Source organism: Balaenoptera borealis (genome assembly GCF_965194805.1).
Source record: "Balaenoptera borealis genome assembly, chromosome: 19".
NCBI lineage: Eukaryota > Metazoa > Chordata > Mammalia > Artiodactyla > Balaenopteridae > Balaenoptera > Balaenoptera borealis.
The window spans coordinates 29829720-29849809 of NC_138878.1; the positions used below are offsets into that span (position 1 = coordinate 29829720).

Here is a 20090-nt window from a genome sequence, read left to right on the forward strand (position 1 = left end):
TCTTCCTGCTCACAGAGCTACGGGCTCCAACTCGAGGGCTCGGGTTGGCTCCAGAAATAGAAGCGTGGCACATTTTCAGGTTATACCACATCAAACATTCACGGTGCGCCGGGACTTGCTGCTCTAAGACATAGGTATTTCAGAGAAGGTGAACCTCATCTAGAAAAATCCATGGGCCAGGCTCTGTAAGTAAACCTGGCCCCCACCAAAGTAAGACTGTGGTTACCAAGAGCCCTGATTCAACAATGGCCAGATGTCAACTCTTCTCACCCTCAAGAATCAACTGGGGAGATTTCCCTTTCTTGCAGTTCCTTTATATGGCTATGGACATATATACATGGAACGGTTAGGTGCAAAGCTGGCTAAACTCAGGGCACGAAGCAGGGTAAGAACACAACACTCAGCAATCTTCCGTCACCCCCTCCCTCACTGGTTCTCCAATACACCATGACCCAGGTCCCAGCCTTCATAATGAGTCGCCATGTTCAAGTCGTAGTTTACAAAGCACTTTCCCATATACTTTCTGATTTGGCCTCACAATAACCCTGGGAAGCAAGTATCGTGAAGCACTAGTTTTTCAGTGGAGGCAGAGGCTCAGAGGGGAACTAACAATGCACAGCCAACGGACAAGAGGGGAGTCTGGAACCTGGTCACCTGATGGGAAATGGCCTTTCCATTATTCTACCCTGAACTGCTGGTGAGGGAATGCCAACCCAAAAAAGAAATACTGTGCATTTCAATTTATATTGCTGTTTTCTTTTTCTGCCATGGAATTTTTACTTGGCAACTAAAGCTTTGAAATAGCTGATGCGTATAGTAATGACACATATGTGAAAATGAGATGTAGTTGGATTTAAGGAAACAAAAGTAAAGAGAGGAGATAGAACAGAGTCTTGAAGAGTGTCATGTAAAAAATGATAACAAATGGGGGGGGGGGCATTGCCCAAAATATTTATCTAGCACTCACCTTCGTCCTGAACCATCCCACCTCCACACTCAGCTCCTGGTTAATGAACATAATTTGGCTGATGTCCCTTGAACTGTATAATCTGTTCCACAAAAAAACAAACCCACAGTTTGTCTCCAAGCCACCTTTAAGTCCCTAACTCCCTGGCTGCATTCAGTCTATGGAAAACATCTGTGGCAAAGTAAATCATCCTACTCTGAGAAAAACCAGAGTGTGTTTTTTTTTCTTCTCTAAGTGTGTTTTGAAGTCCTGGTTGGAAAATTAGTGAAAATTGTAAATCTGTTTGCAAATCTGGTCATGTCTAACTCTGAGATTAGGGCAAAGATTCCAATTTAAAAGTAAAACCGTGACAACCCCAGTTAAGCGTGTCCTCAGGCACTGCAAGCAGGGCCTTCACCCAATTCCACAGGCAGTGGATTTATTACAGGCACCCGACACGTTTCCCATCAGACACCCCTGGAGTATTTACTTGAGACAGCAGGGTTCAGTCTGCACTTCCTCTGCAGACCAATATATTATTATAAATTGAGCTAAACTGTTTCCTTTTCATAAGTGCTATGAAGTTCAGATTTCAGATATCAGCACAGGGCTGGGGTCCCTCCACAAGGCTCTTTATAGTATTTGGCTTTTAAAAAGTAAAGAGAAAAGGTAGCTTTAGACCACGGTTGCTTTTATCTTTGTCTTGTTTTGGCTAAGAGGAGGTGTGGGAAAATTCATTTTAGAAATCAAACATGACACCTTAATAAGAAAATAGATTCTACATACAAACTTTGGGTACAGTGGGCTATGCTTGGCCCAGTTCAGTAGGTTATCAGTTATTTCACCTATATCTGAGGACGGGAGTTGGGAAATCAGGACTAGATAGTATGTCTTGGATATCAGCTCCTATAAAATAATAACATACTTCTGTTTATCACCTACAACAGAAAAAGGGAAACAATGTATATTTTAAAATGTATATTCATTATAATATATAAGTTAAAGGACAACATAATTATTTAATATTTCCATTTTTAATGTTTTTCTGAGCCAAGAAAAACATAATTTTAAAAAGAAATGCAAAGCTGGGACGAAGTGAGAGAGTGGCATGGACATAACATACACTACCAAATGTAAAACAGAGAGCTAGTGGGAAGCAGCCTCATAGCACAGGGATATCAGCTCAGTGTTTTGTGACCACCTAGAGGGGTGGGCTAGGGAGGGTGGGAGGGAGGGAGATGCAAGAGGGAAGAGATATGGGGATATATGTATATGTATAACTGATTCACTTTGTTATAAAACAGAAACTAACACACCATTGTAAAGCAATTATACTCCAATAAAGATGATAAAAAATTTTTTTTAATTTAAAAAAAAATTTTTAAAAAAGGAAATGGAAAAGAAAGAAGCAAACACACCACCACTGTCACCTTCTTTTGTGCCCTTCCGAACAACTTAGGCATCACGCTGAGGGAGGAGGAGGAAGGCCAAAGCAGGGGTCAGCGCCGCAGTGGGGTGAGGAGGGACTCCAGGTGGTAGGGAGGGGATGGCCTGACACAGGTGTCAGAGCCCAAGTGGGCTAAAGTGACAAGTTCCAATCCACGCCTCTTACCTGCTGTGTAACCATGGCTAAGTAACGACATTGCTCTAACCTTAAATTTTTCTTTCTCAATATAGCTAACATCTACTTCTCAGGGTTACTGAGAAGATTCCAAGAAGGCTTGACTTGTCATTAGTCCCCAATAAACATAGCAGTTATTCATATACTACTGTTATTCCAGATACGTATATATGCACATATAGGAAAAAGACTGAAAAGGAATGTACTAAAATAGGCATAAATCTGATTTTTATATTCTTCTTTCATTTTATACTTTTCAGAGTTTCTTTTCTCTACAATGAGCATGTATTACTTTTTCAATCAGAAAAGAACACATGAGATGTTATTAATAGAAAGTAGCTGAGCCTTTACCATGTGTATTTACTACTTTTGTACAGAAGTACTTTTGTACTTTTTTAAATACAGAAAATCAACAAAGCTATTAAAAATAGCACCATTCTGACTCTCACTTCTTTTAAAGGTGCAAAATATTTATAGAAACTCCAACAGAGTATCCAAAAGGAAAGTGGTTTATTGGCTGAAACTATCACCCGTTTATACTCACGGTAAATATCCACATCCAGGTGGTATATTAAAAAATGAATTAATAATCTGTTCTACCTACAAATAATGCTCAAAACAATGGGCTAAAGACTTCAGAATACAAACTCAGATGCTGAGGCAAGCAGGGGAGGGGCAGGCAAAGAGATGACCTTAACCCTAAAAGCGTTCCCACCTAGAGATTTCAGTGAATTGGGATCCAATCTAAATGGTCCCTTTTAGAGCAAGAAAAGCACCATATATGAAACCTGCAACCCACACTGGTCCCTGTTCTGCCTCACATGAAGTGAGTGACTTTCGGCAAATTACAAAAGAACAGAACAATCCCTGCACCTTCTCCCTGGCAAGGCTGTTTGGAGACTGAATGAAATTGCTTATGTGAAATTGATCTGTAAACTGGAAAGCAACATGCAAATGGAAGGCAAGAGATTTAGGGCTTACTTAGATCAGTGTGTAACAAATGCAGGACTCATCCGTGAGAAGAACTGAAGAATTTACCACTGAATCGTACCAGGAGAAAGTAATTCCCTATGTAATGATCTTCCAATCTTCCTGCTGACATGAAGGACAAAGTCCAAGATCGGTACCATGATCCAGTTAACACCTCTTCATAAGAGTTACTAAAGACAGAACAGGACTGAGGCTCAGGACCTTCAGCAAAAAGCAGTGGGCACTTAATTCTGTTTTACTTTCTTTCTATAAACTCTTTTTTTTTTAACAACTCTTCTAATTATGTCAAGTGATACTGGTTTTCCATTTAAGATAGTGATATAAAATCTCCCAAAATAAATTCATTTTGACGAAAGAAAAAAAACTGAGTTAATCTAGAGAGAAATATTACATAAGTAATAATAGCATGGGTAGCACATGGATATGGCAAAAACCATGAAGCTGATGTGCGAATGACTGAAATTTGGAAAATACTTAATGATGTAATGTCCGAAAGGGCCACTCCAAACTCATAATTCCTAGAAGGCAAGGACCAAGTTTTATCCATCTCCAATACTCCAGAACCGTATGCAGCACATAGAACACAGTGGACCCCCTACAAACACTCTATTAATTGGGAGATAATTCTTATTATAAATACTCGGTTTGAGCCTTGGTGCTTCCTGGCTCTAAAACCAAACACATGAGTAGATTCCCCCAGGCAGGTAAGAGTGAGATCAACCCTAAATAATCAGATCAGAGCCAAGGACAGAATAAACCCTGAGAAGCATTGGGAGGAAAAAAGGATACTGTTTGCACACTGTGCATCAGAAAACAAAGAGAAAGTCTAAAAATAAAACAAAAAACTTACAGCAAAGAAACAAAAAGCAAAGCTCCACAAACTCCACAGCTTCAGTTAGCCTGACCACAGCTGAATTACTGCTTCCCAAAGAACTAGATGAGGGAAATGAGGGAAACTCAACTGGGGTGGGGGGTGAGGGGTGGGAGGGAGGCTGTGTTGTCAGGTCAGCTGTTTTTGAGAAGAAACTAAATTCAAAACTAGAAAAAACTTTCACCAAAAACCTATATAGATAGGGAAATATTTTTAAAACTTCACACTGATAAGTTGACTTAGATGATTTAGTAGCACTGATGAAAAATCTTGAAAACTGTTTAGCATATTTGGGGAACTCCATAAACACTGGGAATGAAAAGAAAAGCAATTTTAAAAATTAGCAGTATTGGAGAGATTGGTTCAAGATGGCAGAGTAGAAGGACGTGCTCTCACTCCCTCTTGTGAAAGCACCAGAATCACAACTGACTGCTGAACAATCATCAACAGGAAGACACTGGAACTCACCAAAAATGATACCCCACATCCAAAGACAAAGGAGAAGCCACAATGAGACGGTAGGAGGGGCGCAATCACAAAAAAATCAAATCCCATAACCGATGGGTGGGTGACTCACAGACTGGAGAACACTTATACCACAGAAGTCCACCCACTGGAGTGCAGGTTCTGAGTCCCACGTCAGGCTTCCCAACCTGGAGGTTGGGCAAGGGGAGGAGGAATTCCCAGAGGATCAGACTTTAAAAGCTAGCAGGATTTGATTTCAGGACTTCGACAGGACTGGGAGAGACAGAGACTCCACTCTTGGAGGGCACACACAAAGTAGTGTGTGCATCAGGACCCAGGGGAAGGAGCAGTGACCCCACAGGAGACTGAACCAGACCTACCTGCTAGTGTTGGAGGGTCTCCTGCAAAGGCAGGGGGTGGCTGTGGCTCACGGTGGGGACAAGGACACTGGCAGCAGAAGTTCTGGGAAGTACTCCTTGGCGTGAGCCCTCCCAGAGTCTGCCATTAGCCCCACCAAAGAGCCCAGGTAGTCTCCAGTGTTGGGTTGCCTCAGGCCAAACAACCAACAGGGAGGGACCCCAGCCCCAACCCATCAGCAGACAAGCAGAATAAAGTTTTACTGAGCTCTGCCCATCAGAGCAACACCCAGCTCTACCCACCAGCAGTCCCTCCCATCACAAAACTTGTACAAGCCTCTTAGATAGCCTTATCCAACAGAGAGCAGCCAGCAGAAGCAAGAAGAACTATAATCCTGCAGCCTGTGGAATGAAAACCACATTCACAGAAAGATAGACAAAATGAAAAGGCAGAGGACTATGTACCAGATGAAGGAACAAGATAAAATCCCAGAAAAACAACTAAATGAACTGGAGATAGGCAACCTTCCAGAAAAAGAATTCAGAATAATGATAGTGAAGATGATCCAGGACCTTGGAAAAAGAATGAAGGCAAAGATCGAGAAGATGCAAGAAATGTTTAACAAAGACCTAGAAGAATTAACGAACAAACAAAGAGATGAACAATACAATAACTGAAATGAAAAATACACTAGAAGGAATCAACAGCAGAATAACTGAGGCAGAAGAATGGATAAGTGACCTGGAACACAGAACGGTGGAATTCACTGCCACGGAACAGGATAAAGAAAAAAGAATGAAAAGAAATGAAGACAGCCTAAGAGACCTCTGGGATAACATTAAACGTACCAACATTCGCGTTATAGGGTACCAGAAAGAGAAGAGAGAGAGAAAGGACCTGAGAAGATGTTTGAAGAGATTATAGTCGAAAACTTCCCTAACATGGGAAAGGAAACAGCCACCCAAGTCCAGGAAGCGCAGGGAGTCCCAGGCAGGATAAATCCAAGGAGAAACACACTGAGACACATAGTAATCAAAGTGACAAAAATTAAAGACAAAGAAAAATTATTGAAAGCAGCAAGGGAAAAACGACAAATAACATACAAGGGAACTCCCATAAGGTTAACAGCTGATTTCTCAGCAGAAACTCTAAAAGCCAGAAGGGAGTGGCAGGATATATTTAAAGTGATGAAAGGGAAGAACCTACAACCAAGATTACTCTACCCGGCAAGGATCGCATTCAGATTCAATGGAGAAATCAAAAGCTTTACAGACAAGCAAAAGCTAAGAGAATACAACACCACCAAACCAGCTCTACAACAAATGCTAAAGCAACTTCTCTAAGTGGGAAACACAAGAGAAGAAAAGAACCTACTAAAACAAACCCATAACAATTAAGAAAATGGTAATAGGAACATACATATCGATAATTACCTTAAACGTGAATGGATTAAATGCTCCAACCAAAAAACACAGGCTCACTGAATGGATACAAAAACGATACCCATATATATGCTGTCTACAAGAGACCCACTTCAGACCTAGGGACACATACAGACTGAAAGTGAGGGGATGGAAAAAGACATTCCATGCAAATGGAAATCAAAAGAAAGCTGGAGTAGCAATACTCATATCAGATAAAATAGACTTTAAAATAAAAAATGTTACAAGAGACAGGGAAGGACACCACGTAATGATCAAGAGATCAATCCAAGAAGAAGATATCACAATTATAAATATATATGCACCTAACATAGGAGCACCTCAATACATAAGGAAAATGCTAATGGCCATAAAAGTGGAAATCAACAGTAATACAGTAATAGTGGGGGACTTTAGCACCTCACTTACACCAATGGACAGATCATCCAGACAGAAAATTAATAAGGAAACACACTCTTTAAATGACACAACAGACCAGATAGATTTAATTGATATTTATAGGACATTCCACCCAAAAGCAGCAGATTACACTTTCTTCTCAAGTGCCCACGGAACATTCTCCAGGAGAGATCACATGTTGGGTCATAAATCAAGCCTCGGTAAATTTAAGAAAACTGAAATCATATCAAGCATCTTTTCCAACCACACCGCTATGAGATTAGAAATTAATTACAGGGAAAAAAACGTAAAAAACACAAACACATGCAGGCTAAACAATACATTACTAAATAACAAGAGATCACTGAAGAAATCAAAGAAGAAATCAAAAAATACCTAGAGATAAATGACAACAAAAACTCGACAATCCGTAACCTATGGGATGCAGTAACAGCAGATCTAAGAGGGAAGTTTATAGCAATACAATCCTACCTCAAGAAACAAGAAAAATCTCAAATAAACAATCTAACCTTACACCTAAAGGAACTAGAGAAAGAAGAACAAACAAAACCCAAAGTTAGTAGAAGGAAAGAAATCATAAAGATCAGAGCAGAAATAAATGAAATAGAAACAAAGAAAACAATAGCAAAGATCAATAAAACTAAAAGCTGGTTCTTTGAGAAGATAAGCAAAATTGATAAACCTTTAGCCAGACTCATCAAGAAAAAGAGGGAGAGGACTCAAAGCAACAAAATTAAAAATGAAAAAGGAGAAGTTACAACAGACACCGCAGAAATACAAAGTATCCTAAGAGACTACTACAAGCAACTCTATGCCAATAAAATGGACAACCTGGAAGAAATGGACAAATTCTTAGAAAGGTATAACCTTCCAAGACTGAACCAGGAAGAAACAGAAAATATGAACAGACCAATCACAAGTACTGAAATTGAAACTGTGATTAAAAACCTTCCAACAAACAAAAGTCCAGGACCAGATGGCTTCACAGGTGAATTCTATCAAACATTTAGAGAAGAGCTAACACCCATCCTTCTCAAACTCTTCTAAAACTTGCAGAGGAAGGAACACTCCCAAACTCATTCTATGAGGCCACCATCACCCTGATACCAAAACCAGACAAAGATACTACAAAAAAAGAAAATTACAGACCAATATCACTGATGAATATAGATGCAAAAAACCTCAACAAAATAATAGCAAACAGAATCCAACAACACATTAAAAGGATCATACACCATGATCAAGTGGGATTTATCCCAGGGATGCAAGGATTCTTCAATATATGCAAATCAATCAATGTAATACACCATGTTAACAACTGAAGGATAAAAACCATATGATCATCTCAATAGATGCAGAAAAAGCTTTTGACAAAATTTAACACCCATTTATGATAAAAACTATCCAGAAAGTGGGTATAGAGGGAACCTACCTCAACATAATAAAGGCCATATATGACAAACCCACAGCAAACATCATTCTCAATGGTGAAAAACTGAAAGCATTTCCTCTAAGATCAGGAAGAAGACAATTATGTCCACTCTCGCCACTATTATTCAACATAGTTTTGGAAGTCCTAGCCACAGCAATCAGAGAAGAAATAGAAATAAAAGGAATACAAATTGGAAAAGAAGAAGTAAAACTGTCACTGCCGATGACATGATATTATACATAGAGAATCCTAAAGATGCCACTAGAAAACTACTAGAGCTAATCAATGAATCTGGTAAAGTTGCAGGATACAAAATTAATGCACAGAAATCTCTTGCATTCCTATACACTAACAACAAAAGATCAGAAAGAGAAATTAAGGAAACAATCCCATTCACCATTGCAACAAAAAGAATAAAATACCTAGGAATAAACCTACCTAAGTAGGTAAAAGACCTGTACTCAGAAAACTATAAGACACTGGTGAAAGAAATCAAAGATGACACAAACAGATGGAGAGATATACCATGTTCTTGGATTGGAAGAATCAATACTGTGAAAATGACTATACTACCCAAAGCAATTTACAGATTCAGTGCAATCCCTATCAAATTACCAATGGCATTTTTTACAGAACTAGAACAAAAAAATCTTAAAATTTGTATGGAGATACAAAAGACCCCGAATAGCCAAAGCAGTCTTGAGGGAAAAAAATGGAGCTGGAGGAATCACACTCCCTGACTTCAGACTGTACTACAAAGCTACAGTAATCAAGACAATATGGTACTGGCACAAAAACAGAAATATAAATCAATGGAACAGGACAGAAAGCCCAGAGATAAACCCATGCACCTATGGTCAACTATTCTATGACAAAGGAGGCAAGGATATACAATGGAGAAAAGACGGTCTCTTCAATAAGTGGTGCTGGGAAAACTGGACAGCTACATGTAAAAGAATGAAATTAGAACACTCCCTAACACCATACACAAAAATAAACTCAAAATGGATTAGAGACTTAAATGTAAGACCGGACACTATAAAACTCTTAGAGGAAAACATAGGAAGAACACTCTTTGACATAAATCACAGCAAGATCTTTTTTGATCCACCTCCTAGAGTAATGGAAATAAAAACAAAAATAAACAAATGGGACCTAATGAAACTTAAAAGCTTTTGCACAGCAAAGGAAACTACAAACAAGACGAAAAAACAACTCTCAGAATGGGAGAAAATATGTGCAAATGAATCAATGGACAAAGGATAATCTCCAAAATGTATAAACAGCTCATGCAGCTCAATATTAAAGAAACAAACAACCCAATCAAAAAATGGGCAGAAGACCTAAATAGACATTTCTCCAAAGAAGACATACAGATGGCCAAGAAGCACATGAAAAGCTGCTCAACATCACGAATTATTAGAGAAATGCAAATCAAAACTACAATGAGGTATCACCTCACACCAGTTAGAATGGGCATCATCAGAAAATCTACAAACAACAAATGCTGGAGAGGCTGTGGAGAAAAGGGAACCCTCTTGCACTGTTGATGGGAATGTAAATTCATACAGCCACTATGGAGAACAGTATGGAGGTTCCTTAAAAAACTAAAAATAGAATTACCATATGACCCAGCAATCCCACTACTGGGCATATACCCTGAGAAAACCATAATTCAAAAAGACACATGCACCCCAATGTTCGTTGCAACAGTATTTCCAATAGCCAGGTCATGGACACAACCTAAATACCCATCGACAGATGAATGGATAAAGAAGATGTGGTACATATATACAATGGAGTATTACTCAGCCATAAAAAGGAACGAAATTGGGTCATTTGTAGAAACGTGGATGGATCTAGAGACTGTCCTACAGAGTGAAGTAAGTCAGAGAGAGAAAAACAAATATCGTATATTAATGCATGTATGTGGAATCTAGAAAAATGGTACAGATGAACCAGTTTGCAAGGCAGAAATAGAGACACAGATGTAGAGAAGAAACGTATGGACACCAAGGGGGGAAGGTGACAGGGTGGTGGTGGTGGTGGGATGAATTGGGAGATTGGGATTGACATATATACACTAATATGTATAAAACAGATAACTAATAAGAACCTGCTATATAAAAAATAAAATAAAATTCAAAAAAATAAAAATAAAAATTAGCAGTATCTTTTAAAAAAACCTAGTCACATGTAGATGTTTTATTATCACTATAAAAAACCTGAAAAGTTTAATTTAAAAGACATATGCAAAATTATGTACCCAATAATCTAAAACCTAGACACTAGAGCATCAGTATAGCTTTGATCCTCCCAATTACCAAGCATAAAATAGCAGTCTCCTTGGTGAAGGGGTATCGCCAAACCAGGTGTCTCTATGTCCCATGAGATCTTAAAACCAACGTGCCAAATATCAGGATCTCTGCCTTCGAGTTGAGGGTCATCCTCACTTTCCTCGTCAGGGCCTGTCAAAAGAGAAGAGAGTTCTCAGAAAGGAAATGTTTCATCTAAAGTTCTGGGTTTCATAACAGTTACCTTAGGAATAACTGAGGTTTTAATAAAATACGGATAAGTGAACTATATACTCTTTTTATGTCATATTTTTTTAAAAAACACATTCTTTAGAATATTTTTAACATGTCATTTATTTTTTAATCAAAAAAAATCTGAAAATGGTGAGGAAATAACCACAGATACCAAAGAAAATGAAAGAAGATTATTTTGTTCAATTCTATGTAACTAAATTAGAAAATCTGTATAGGTTTTTAGGAAAACATTAATGACCAAAATTGACCCCAGAAGAGGTAGAAAAGCTAAAAAAAGCCAAAGAAGGTATAGGGGTAGTTGTCAAAGAACACAGGAGTAGAGATCTGCAAAGGAGAATTCTATCAAAAAATTAAGAAGTGGGTAATTTCAATCCACTGTAAATCGTTCAAGAGCACAGAAAAAGAAAAGTGTCCAAATTCTTTTCATAAAGACAAAATATGTATCAAAATCCAAAGCAAGCACACGCATGTGCACGCGCGCGCAACACACACACACACACACACACCAGTCTCACATCTGAAAATCAATGCATAATTCTTAAATACAGTACAGATGGTCCCCATCTTAACGATTTTTCAACTTTACAATGGTGTGAAAGCAACATGCATTCAGTCAAAACCATACTTCGAATTTTGAATTTCATCCTATCCCAGGCTAGTGACATGCAGAACAATACTCTCTTGTGATGTTGGGCAGAGGCAGCTCCAAGTCAGCCACGTGATCAGAAGGGTGGAGAACTAATACACTTACAACCATTCTGTACCCATACAACCATTCTCATTTTCACTTTCAGTACAATATTCAATAAGTTACATGAGATATTCAACACTCTATTACAATATACTTTGTGTCTGATGATTTTGCTCAGCTGTAGGCTAATGTAAGTGTTCTGAGCAGGTTTAAGGCAGGCTAGGCTAAGCTATGATGTTCGGTAGGTTAGGTGTATTAAATGCAGCAGCTGTGACTTATGATATTTTCAACTTACAGTGGGCTTATTGTGAGATAACCCCATTGTAAGTCATGGAAGATCTATATAAGAAAACAGAATCCAAATCTAGCAGCACATTAAAAGGATAACTTTCCATGACCAAGTAGAACTTATTCCATGAGTACAAGGATAGTTCAATATGCAGAAGTCTATACTTAAAATTCATCATATTCATAGATGAAAACAAACAAACAACAGATATATGAGTCACCAGAATTACACAAATGTATGTGACAAAATATATCCTTTCACGGTAAAAACCTCAATAAGATAGCAATGGGTGGCTAGTTCCTTAACATGATACAATACAGATCTATCTCAATCCCAAAGCCAGCATATTTTAATAGGGAAACATTAGAAACAGTCCCAAAGTTAAGACAATGCCCTTTATCACAACAATGACTCACTTAAACAAATGTAAAGACATATTATGTTCTTGGGAAATAAGACGAAACATCATGGAAATGCCGGTTCTCCCTAAATCACCTATAAATTTGACACAAACACAACACAAATACCAACAGGATTGATTTTTTAGGTGAGTGAGGCAGGTCACTAGACAAGCTGATTCTATAATTCACATAGAAATATAAACAAGCAAGCACAGACATGGAATTTTTTTTTAACTATACAAAGAGCTCCTACACATCAATAAGATAAAGATCAATTATCACATAGAAAAATGGGCAAAAGTTATAAAGACAGAACACACAAAATGAAATGAGTTTGTAAACATATAAAAAGATGTTCAAACTTATTTATGTAAGAGAAATACAAAGCCATAATAGATATTTTTCACCTATCAGATCACAAAAAAATCAAGCACTTTGATAAAATATGGTGTTAGTAAGAGTGCAGCAAAATGGCACATTCATATTCTCTGTAGAAGACTATTTGGCAATTCCTATCAAAATTACAAATACATAAACCCTTTGAACTTATAAGAATTCCACAATTCCACTCTTAGGAATGTATACTAAAATTTCTACTTGCAGAGGTCGCAAATTGAGCGAGGATATTTACTGTAATACTGTTTACAAGAGCAAAAGATCAGAATAACCTAAATATCCATCAATAAGTTTCTGGTTTAATAAATTATGAAATGTCCAAGTAATAAATACTATATAGCCACTAAAAGTAATATGAGTATGCACTGATAGAGAACTATCTGATATATTTTTAAGGGAAAGAAAGGAATAGGCTATGATTTGTGTAAAAAATACAAACACACACATGTGCATATACGTACATATAATATTTCTGGAAGGAAAGTCAAGACTGACTTTTCTGGGCAGAGAACTACATGGCTGGGATGAGGAGTGGGAGAGACGTAAAGGAAGTGGAAGGCACACACTATGGTTCACCTACACTAATAGTCCTGCACTTACATAAAAACTTGCAAAAGTTCACCTAAGAAATATTTACTGAGCAGTTACTGTATACAAGGCACTGACCTGGGCACTTGGGGTATATCAGTAAATGAAACAAAGACCTAGGCCCAGGGGAGCTTTCCTTCCAGGGGAGTTGTAAATGTTCATCACTGATTACTAAAAAAGGGAACATTTTAAATTCCATTAGACTTTAATCCACTAGACTCCGGTCTTCAAGGGCAGGGTCCATTTTTCTGTTTCATCCACATTTAGAGCCCCAGTGACTGGCATATAAAAAGCATCCAATGAACATCTATACTAAATTGCCTGCTTAAAAACAAAATGTTCTTTCAGTTCACACCATTCACGGTCCTTACTATGCTAGATGGCAGGAAAAGAAAATGTTAATTATGGGGGGGGGGGAACAAATGCAAATTAAATCAAATAATGTAATAAAGTGTGACACTGCTAAATTAGGACAGTTCTCAATATTAAAGAAATCTAGAGAAGAGACAGGTTCAACGAGGATTAGAATGGGTAGAGCAGAATTCTTGGAGAAGATCAAACTTGAAAGATAAGTACGGTTTAGACTCACAGAGGGCAGAGTACAAAAGATGTAAAGTTTTATGCCATCAAAATGGACAATAAAGCATGTTTTACTTAGGCTGCATCATGTGCATGCCACATACACAATCCAAAAGTATGTGCTCCCAGATGGCACATATTCACATACAGAGTCCCTAAATTCTGAACATCTTACTCTCCAGTAACTGTGCACCAGGGTCAGAGGCAGTAAGAGAAAGGAAAAAGAAACTCCCCTTTATAACTATTTGTTCCCATTACTTTGCACAGGTATGGTGAAAAAAAATCAGACCAGAAATCCAAGTTGATGGTCTCTTCAAAGAAGGAATGCTACCAGAACCTTTACGGACACATGCAACTGTGGAGATCTTCAATTCTCTAAGTTTGAATCTAAAATCTGGGACTTCCCTGGTGGCACAGTAGTTAAGAATCTGCCTGCCGGGCTTCCCTGGTGGCGCAGTGATTGGGAATCCGCCTGCCAATGCAGGGGACACGGGTTCGAGCCCTGGTCTGGGAAAATCCCACATGCCGCGGAGCAACTGGGCCCGTGAGCCACAACTACTGAGCCCGCACATCTAGAGCCTGTGCTCCACAACAAGAGAAGCCACCACAATGAGAAGCCTGCGCACCACAATGAAGACCCAATGCAGCCAAAAATAAATAAATAAAATAAATAAATTTATTCAATAAAATAAAATAAAATCTGATACTGCCATAGAACAGAATCTTACCTTTTGTCATATGCGTTATTTCTGATACATATTTTCTCAAATACTCTTTAGTTAAGAGCAATTTTTAGCTAGATTTCTTTAAAGTCATAGAATTAAAAAGTCCAAAGCCATTTTCTAGGTTAATCCCAAAAACATTTTAAAGAGAGTCCTCCGGAACAGGAGTGACAAATACCTTATATATCAGAGGACACAACGAATTCACTGGTTGTGGCTTTTCTGAGGACTGGTGTAGAATCACTCTGAAATCTTCTCTAGGCTCAGCAGGAAAGAGTGGGATGACTGATTACTGATGTCTGTCACAGGCACTTGAAGGGAGCTAGCAGCATCAGAACTAGATATTTGCTGTCCATGTCTGATGACATTTTCCAGGAAGTTCCTGTACATACTATATAGTTATACGTAATACACAGTTACACCTGAAAATACCAGAATTTGCAAAACTAGATCCTATGGACCAGAAAAGAGCTCACGAAGATATATAGCTTGACCTTCACTATATTTTCTGAACAAATCTAGGGTTAGTTGCCCACTGATACAAGTGCTTTGTGTAAAAATACCAGTTTCCAGCTACTCTTGAATTATAAGCTCAAATATCACTGGGGCAGTCACAAGTGGCTGTAGGTAAGAAGTAGCTGCCCGTCTTAGACAAGGCACTAGTGGCAGTCCCCAGTCAGCCACCTGACTCCTTTGCAGTACCTGCCTAGCCCCTACAGGCACTCAAGTCCAAGAACCTTGCTCTAGCCTACAGGCAAATCAGGTCTATCCCCTGCTTTTATAAAGTTTAACAGGAACAGAGTCAGGACCATTCATTTGCATACTGTCCACAGCTGCTTTCACACATAACAACAAGGTTGAGCAGCTAAGACACAGACCATAAGGCCCATCAAGCTGAAAATCTTTACTATCTGGTCCTTTACACAGAAAACATTTGCCAACTGCTGCTCTAGAGTCTTGATATCTGTGATTCGATAGAGATGCCTACAGCACGTATTAGTGAGGAAGCCGAGGCTAAATAAAGTAATAATGATGCAATGTGACTAACACGTACTAATGTTGAAACCGAGCGGGGCCGTATGGGGCTCCCAGGCATGGGGGCCTTTTTGTCCCCCATTTCTTATAGGCAAGACTCCAGCCTCCATGACCTTCTCTGAGTTCCAAAGGGCAGATGCAAACAGTTGCAAATCAAGGGAGGAGTAGCCGGGAAACCACCTGAGGCAAGACTAAAGGGACCAGAGAAGCTCATCAAGATGAGGAGACCACTGGAGACCTTGCACACACACTAATCTCGTCAGCACCCCCACCCTTTTGAAACTCTGCAGAAGAAAGAAGAATGCAAGACTGTTACTGCCTTGATCCTTATTGCATACCCCTGACCACGAGCCCCGACTATAAGACCTCTCCCTATTCCCCAAGGAGGGGGCACACTTCTTGAGGAGCTAGCCTGCTGTGTTCCCCCCTTTGCCTGGCAAAGACTAAGCCACCCTTTCTTTCCCCTCCAAAACGGTCTCCGTATCTCATTTCGGCATTGGTGTACAGGGAGCCAAGACTTTGGCAGCAATGTCATGTGACTAATACCAGCATACAACATAATAAAGCAATGTAATGCTAAATTATTTGATAAGATCAATTTAGCAAAAGAATATTGATATGAGAACTCAATATTTATATGTGTGATACCCCAAGGCTTGCAGGCTGCTTCATTCTAGAGGGTCCTAATGATAACAGATGTAGCAAGTAGCCCAAGAAAAAAGAATAGAGACATTTTAAGACGACTTTTCATATGTCCCTCTCTGGTCAAATCAACGACAACTTAACTTTAAAAACAAATGATTTTTAAACTACAAAGACAATGATTTTCAGGTAGTTTTTTGTTTGTTTTTTTTTAATTTTACACTTTATTTATTTATTTATTTTTGGCTGTGTTGGGGCTTCGTTTCTGTGCGAGGGCTTTCTCTAGTTGCGGCAAGCGGGGGCCACTCTTCATCGCGGTGCGTGAGCCTCTCACCGTCGCAGCCTCTCCTGTTGCGGAGCACAGGTTCCAGAGGCGCAGGCTCAGTAGTTGTGGCTCACGGGCCCAGTTGCTCCGCGGCATGTGGGATCTTCCCAGACCAGGGCTCGAACCTATGTCCCCTGCATTGGCAGGCAGATTCTCAACCACTGCGCCACCAGGGAAGCCCTTCAGGTAGTTTTAATGCCACCAAGTATGGACGTTCTAAAAAGGGATCATCTTTATAGGCTAACAGACTGGTTGACTACTTTCCCCTCTAAATCTCATCCTCACACTCTTCTCAATATGGCACCAATAAAGTCTTGAACGACAAACAGAGACAGTAATTGCAATCAGTGTTGCCTGATGTCTCCCATAAATCCAGCACCTTTGCAATGTGCTCATTAAAATAATGTTTTGTTGAAAGTTTGTTTCCTCCGTCAGCTGGCTAGGGAGGAGGGAAGCTGTACGTCTGATAAATTTTTTCTTGCATAAATACAGTGCTGCTCACTTTCTCAATAAAATCAACTTGTAATTACCTATAGCAACTGCAACTGATTACTGTTCCCCTATGTTATTTTGGAAACAAGCAGAGGCAATTGGCTCCTACTTGCCTTTGAACTTCAGTAACATTGAAACAATTTTAAGTATCTCAATGTGTTTGGTGCATTCCCAGCTCCCACTAACCAAACTACTAAAGAAGTGAAAGATGTGACAAAATACAAAAGAAGACTAAGTTTAAACATCGAGTTTAAAATGTCCAAAACTGCCCCCGCCAAGTTAACCAGTTTGATTTGTTTATACTAACTAGTTTTTGAGAAAAAATTAATTCCATTTAATAAAAGATAAATGCCATCAAATATTTTGTTTTCCATTCACAAAGCTGTATGCAAACAGTGTCGCATAGAAAACAAAGATAGAAGCCTGAGCACAAAAGAAGAGATGACAGTTCTAATCAAGTAAAATATATCACTTGAAATTTTCTACCACATTTAACAGCATATACCATTAATAATGTATACCAATACTTTCCCTGATATGTAAATATATATTCGTCATCACCACGCATTAAAAAATAGCCCTATTTCCTATTCCCTATTCCCTTAGCCAAGTGCTAAAATTCTAAGACTCTGGACCTGGCAACTATTTTCTGTTTCCTTAACCCTATACCTAGAGGGGCTTAAATAGCAGGTCCCTTCCTATCCATGTCACAGATATTGAGGCAGGAGAAACCCAGAAGTTGCAGAGGGTCAGCTGGTGTACGGAGCCTGAGGATACTTTCTCTGTCCAGCACTGATCCGTGACATTCCAGCGCCTGGGACAAGAAATCATTTTTAAAAATGGAGACAGAGGGGCTTCCCTGGTGGCGCAGTGGTTGAGAATCTGCCTGCTAATGCAGGGGACATGGGTTCGAGCCCTGGTCTGGGAGGATCCCACATGCCGCGGAGCAACTAGGCCCGTGAGCCACAATTGCTGAGCCTGCGCGTCTGGAGCCTGTGCTCCGCAACAAGAGAGGCCACGATAATGAGAGGCCCGCACACCGCGATGAAGAGTGGCCCCCACTTGCCGCAACTAGAGAAAGCCCTCACACAGAAACGAAGACCCAACACAGCCAAAAATAAATAAATAAATAAATAAAAATTTTAAAAAAAATGGAGACAGAAAGTGAATGGGGAAGGTATGAGGTTGGGAAGACACATTCTAGAAGGGAAATGGTATGGTGGGTGTTTAGGAACATAACTGATTCTGAGTTGTAACAGTATTACATGAAGGACATGGATTTGCAAGTGAAGAGGCTGGAGAAGTGGCGAGAGGTCAGGACATGGCGGGTTTTGTGAATCATGGTAAGCAAGCTAGACTTATACTGAGGGCAGTGGCAGACACTGATAATGACTTTTTCATAGGGTCAGATCTGTTTTTCAGAATGATCCCCCGGGAAGGTAGATGCTTCTGTGCGCAGACTTTGGATAATTGTCCTGGAGAGGTTTCCAAAGTCATGGCAAATGGCCTAAGCCAGAGAACATTTGGGAAACACTCCTGAAGGATTCTATCCCTTAGAAAGAAGGGTGGGTCAGGAAGAAGCCTTCCTGAAAAAGCTCTACCATTTAAAAACGCTTTCCAGGGCTTCCCTGGTGGCGCAGTGGTTGAGAGTCTGCCTGCTAATGCAGGGGACACGGGTTCGAGCCCTGGTCTGGGAAGATCCCACATGCCGCGGAGCAACTAAGCCCGTGAGCCACAACTACTGAGTCTGCGTGTCTGGAGCCTGTGCTCCACAACGGGAGAGGCCACGACAGTGAGAGGCCCGCGCACCGCGATGAAGAGTGGCCCCCGCTTGCCGCAACTAGAGAAAGCCCTCGCACAGAAACGAAGACCCAACACAGCCAAAAATAAATAAATAAATAAATAAATTTATTAAAAAAAACGCTTTCCTTCATTGGCTGTGAGGAACAAGCAGTCAAGCTGACTGCTAACACAGAGCATATTACTCAGCCACGGAGGAATGAATGGTCTGAAGAAATGGAGAATTCAGAAGTTGGAAGAAAAAAAAAAAAAAAAAAAAACAACCCCTAATCAGTCTCAGCTCAGAATCTATAACAAGAAGCTGCTCTAACATGTCTCGAAACAAGCAATCAGGACAAACATAGTCCCCTGACACAGATAAATTATAAAATTAATTATAAGTTTTCTAGGATTTCAGGAGAAATATTGAAAACTCTTTACTGAAAAATCTGAAGTCTTTCAACATGATGTCTGTCTCTGTCAGCTTTCAGATAAAGCATTTGAAAAAAAAGTTTTTTTAAGATATAAATATTCACATACATAGGAGAACCTCATTATATCATGTTTCATGGACTTGGGGGAATAAAGGGAAAGTGAGAAAAGGAGAGAAAAACTGCTCTGGGGGCTCTTGGCTAAAGCTTTAAGACCACGACATTATTTGAAATAAAATATGAAATGAGGAGAGGAAGCAGAAAGACTTCTCAAATAATACATTCCCCGAACCAAAGCTTCGAACAATAGCGGTTGCAGTTCTGTGGGCAACCTCAGGAAAGTACAGAGAGAGTCATGGAGCCTTAGAGGAAACCCTTATGTTGTAAACAGCATAGAAGGCCAGAATCAAACTGGATTAATCAAAAAAGAATAATGGTTTGTTAACCCAGCTTCAGGCAAAGCTTTATCCAGGGTTCAAAATACATGTCCAAGACCCAGTTTCTCTCCTTCCCAAAGCTCCTGAAAAAGAGAGTGGCCACAAAAGCTGGAGGTGGTCATTTGGGGACCACGAGAAGTTTGTTTCCCTCACGAAAAGAAAGCTACAGCTCAAAAAGAGCCAAAATATGAAGGGGAAGAAGTCTGAAACT

General features: G+C 39.6%; 1 protein-coding gene across 4 annotated transcripts in view; it reads right to left on the reverse strand.

Moving 5' to 3' along the window:
• FTO (FTO alpha-ketoglutarate dependent dioxygenase) overlaps positions 1-20090 on the reverse strand; it is a 374801-nt gene that overhangs the window by 234635 nt on the left and 120076 nt on the right. For all 4 annotated transcript variants that reach the window (XM_082366673.1, XM_082366672.1, XM_082366670.1 and 1 more), the window contains exon 4: positions 10848-10991. In XM_082366673.1, the coding sequence (XP_082222799.1) occupies positions 10848-10991 (144 nt within the window). The remainder of the gene's footprint in view (positions 1-10847; positions 10992-20090) is intronic.